The following is a 3,030-nucleotide window of genomic DNA, read 5'->3' on the forward strand; positions in this document are numbered from 1 at the left end:
TCGTACATTAAATGGCAATAGTGGTTTTATTGAAAAGACCTTGCTTGCTTGCTTGCTTGCTGCCTTATAATGTACATAATATCATGTTAACGAAGTTATTATTATGGTTATACATATATTAACAGTTAATTTTATACTTTGTAAAGGTACCTATAATATTCTTGTTGGTTTTAAAATGCTTCACCAAAAAGCCAAGTCTATGTGAAAAAGAGTTATGTGTTTTATTAGCTTGCATCTTTAATATCTTAATGGATTTTTAATACTGCACTTGCCTAAATTGAATACAGATTAATATTCGAAAGCATTACTTAACAAACTAAAATTGCACACTTAAATACACGATCATTCTTACTTTAACATTTCTTTTTGAGCAAACATGTTAGTTATTTCCATCCATTCCATCTCTCTGGAATTTTGTTTGCCAATTTAACAACTCTTAAGTCAAATTATTTTTATCTTATTTTGGTATTTTATTTTGATTTTGGTTTTAAGCGTTTAATGCTACTGAAGAGGATTGCCAAAGCAATCGAAACCTGTCTAGCTAATTAATATAATTTTATAAATCTTACTAAATAAATAGAGTCCTGAAGTGAATATATAACAAAATGCATAAAACGATAAAACAACCCACAGAAATGTTCATCTTAATTTAAATAATAAATTTAATTGTTTATTTCATAAGCATTGCACAAAAATAAGTAGAAACAAAATCAATTCAGGATACAAGGGCATAATTGTTATTATTATTATTTATTAGCTAGTAATCATTGAATTTTCGAAACAAGGAATTATCAATTTTACCTTCATAAATTTTTCAATAGAAACTTGCTTCTTTATATCTATGTTAATATGATTTTTTTCTATTTTATTTCAGAAAATGCGTCGAGCATCAATTACACCACAGTCCAGCTTGGGTCAAAAAGAGCCTATGATAGTTGTAGAAGATGATGAAGAAGAAGGTCATAAAAGTTTACGATCAACACCACGCTCCAGTCAAGATATGGATTCACCAATGCATAATCCTTATTTATTATCGCCTTGGCGTGATCCACGTGAAACACGTAAACATTCGTTACCAACGCCATCGTGTACAACAGGAATAACAGCTAGTCAAGTGCGTCGTTTATCCGAACGTGGTGGAGAAGGTTCAGGTCCGTCACCACGAGAACAGGCATTTCTTGCTACATTATGCTCTCAACCAGCACCAACGTCAGGTCGACGCCATTCTGTTGTCACAATTTCACGTGTACCACCTGCATTATTTGGACGTAATCGTCGTGAAAGTGTTGCCGCATTTCCATCATTGATTTCAAAATCAGGTAGTCGTACAATATTAGGGGGCAGTCGACGTGAATCAATTAGTGGTGGACCACCACCCTCGAGTGACCATCGTGGGAGTGTACATAATTTACAATTAGATATTATGGATGATATTGTGACTGCTCGTAAAGTTCGTATGAAAATGTGGAATACAAGTAGCGAACGTGTCTGTGAAGTTCAACCGTTAGACGAGAGTGCTGGCCCATCGACATCTCCAATGCGTTACACTGGACAAACTCCAGAAAAAGGAGGACGTCGTTATTCTGATTTTGTGGGTACAAATTTACCACCATTAATACCACCTAGACGGCGCGCATCTGAATTTCCAAATTTGCCAACACAAGCTGAAATACCAAAACCTAAAAAATCATCCACTGGCATTGTATGCACAAACACTGATTTAATATCCATTTTGTCATCCTTAACATCATCTGCAACGGAAATTAATCTATGTGGCCTCCCAAAATCTAGCGAGAACAATAAAACAACTACCGGTGGTAATGTTGAACAGAGACGTGGTCTATTAAAATCAAATCGATCGAATAGTTTTGATATATCCATATTGCATGCAGTAAATCGAGAGGACGTATCCAAAGACGGCAAGATTACATCTTCCCAAGAAGGCCCATCAAATTGGTTTATAAAACGACATCAACCAATGTCCAAGAAAGATGGATCAGAAAGACCTAAGCCAAAAATTACTTTTGCCATGGATACAAAACCAAAATCAATAGATGATAAAGCAAATAAAGTTGTATGGGATGGGAAAAGTGGCTCAGTTGTAGATGCTGAAGCGATAGGTAGTGCCATTGAAGTTTTCTTACGACGTGGTGCGGCTGAAAGTCCAAGCTCACCATCAGCAACAACACCATCAACGAGTGGAACTACAGCATCTTCAACTCAATCAAAAGGTGCTATTCCAAAATCATCATCGAGCCCAAAAACTCCATCTGGCAAAAATAATACTATTCAAAAAACAACATCGCCGTCGAGTTGGTTTTCGGGTAAAACCGGCGAAGAAGAACCGTCTGAAACTTGTGACACATCTATATGTTCAACACTAAAAGATTTATTTGTGAAATAGAATTTTTTGTAAATTTTTTCCCATAGAAATTCTATTCTGACAAAATTGTAGCACAAAGATTTATGGAAATAGCAGAGCCCTTTTCGAGAGATAAATTGTATTATTTCCTAGAAATTTAAAAGAAAAAAAGAAATCCCTTTTACTCTATAAATATATTTTCGTTAGTGTCTGTTGAAAAAATTTTAATATAATGGTGGAAAGATCATTTACTTTAAAAGTATATTTTCAGGGATTTTATGACTAAAAAAGAATAAATAAAGAGCGTAAACAAAACTTATTTCTAACAAAATGTTTGTTTAAGTACAAAAATTATTTAACGTAAGGTCAGTAATGAATTATAATACCGAATAAAATACGCAGTTGACCGTAAAACTGTAAAACTGTTTAGAATCAGAGACACGTTTTTAATGCTATCAAAAACAAAAAAATTATTTTGTGTAGGTATTAGTCCCGGTAAAATCCGTCATTGAGCATGATGAATTTTCGTATGGAAAATTTTTTTTATGAATAAAATTTTCACTTGTGGTGTAAACAACATCCCCCAAAATTTTTGGGCCTAATTGTATTTTTAGTGCTTAATTGTTAATTGTTAACGGAACAATTTTTTTTTTCTGTTAATTAGCGAT

At 33.6% G+C, this 3,030-nt stretch overlaps 1 protein-coding gene across 1 annotated transcript; it reads left to right on the forward strand.

Annotated features, from left to right (window-relative positions):
• Positions 1-877: 877 nt before the first annotated feature.
• Positions 878-2,404, forward strand: LOC123299632. Its single transcript, XM_044881941.1, has one exon. The coding sequence runs from the start codon at positions 878-880 to the stop codon at positions 2,402-2,404; it is 1,527 nt and encodes a 508-aa protein (XP_044737876.1).
• Positions 2,405-3,030: the final 626 nt, after the last annotated feature.

Source organism: Chrysoperla carnea, chromosome 1, assembly GCF_905475395.1.
Source record: "Chrysoperla carnea chromosome 1, inChrCarn1.1, whole genome shotgun sequence".
NCBI classification, from domain to species: Eukaryota; Metazoa; Arthropoda; class Insecta; order Neuroptera; family Chrysopidae; genus Chrysoperla; species Chrysoperla carnea.

What these genes read in the sequence shown, in the direction of transcription:
- LOC123299632 (XM_044881941.1), top strand. Translation starts at nt 878, where the DNA reads ATGCGTCGAGCATCAATTACACCACAGTCCAGCTTGGGTCAAAAAGAG.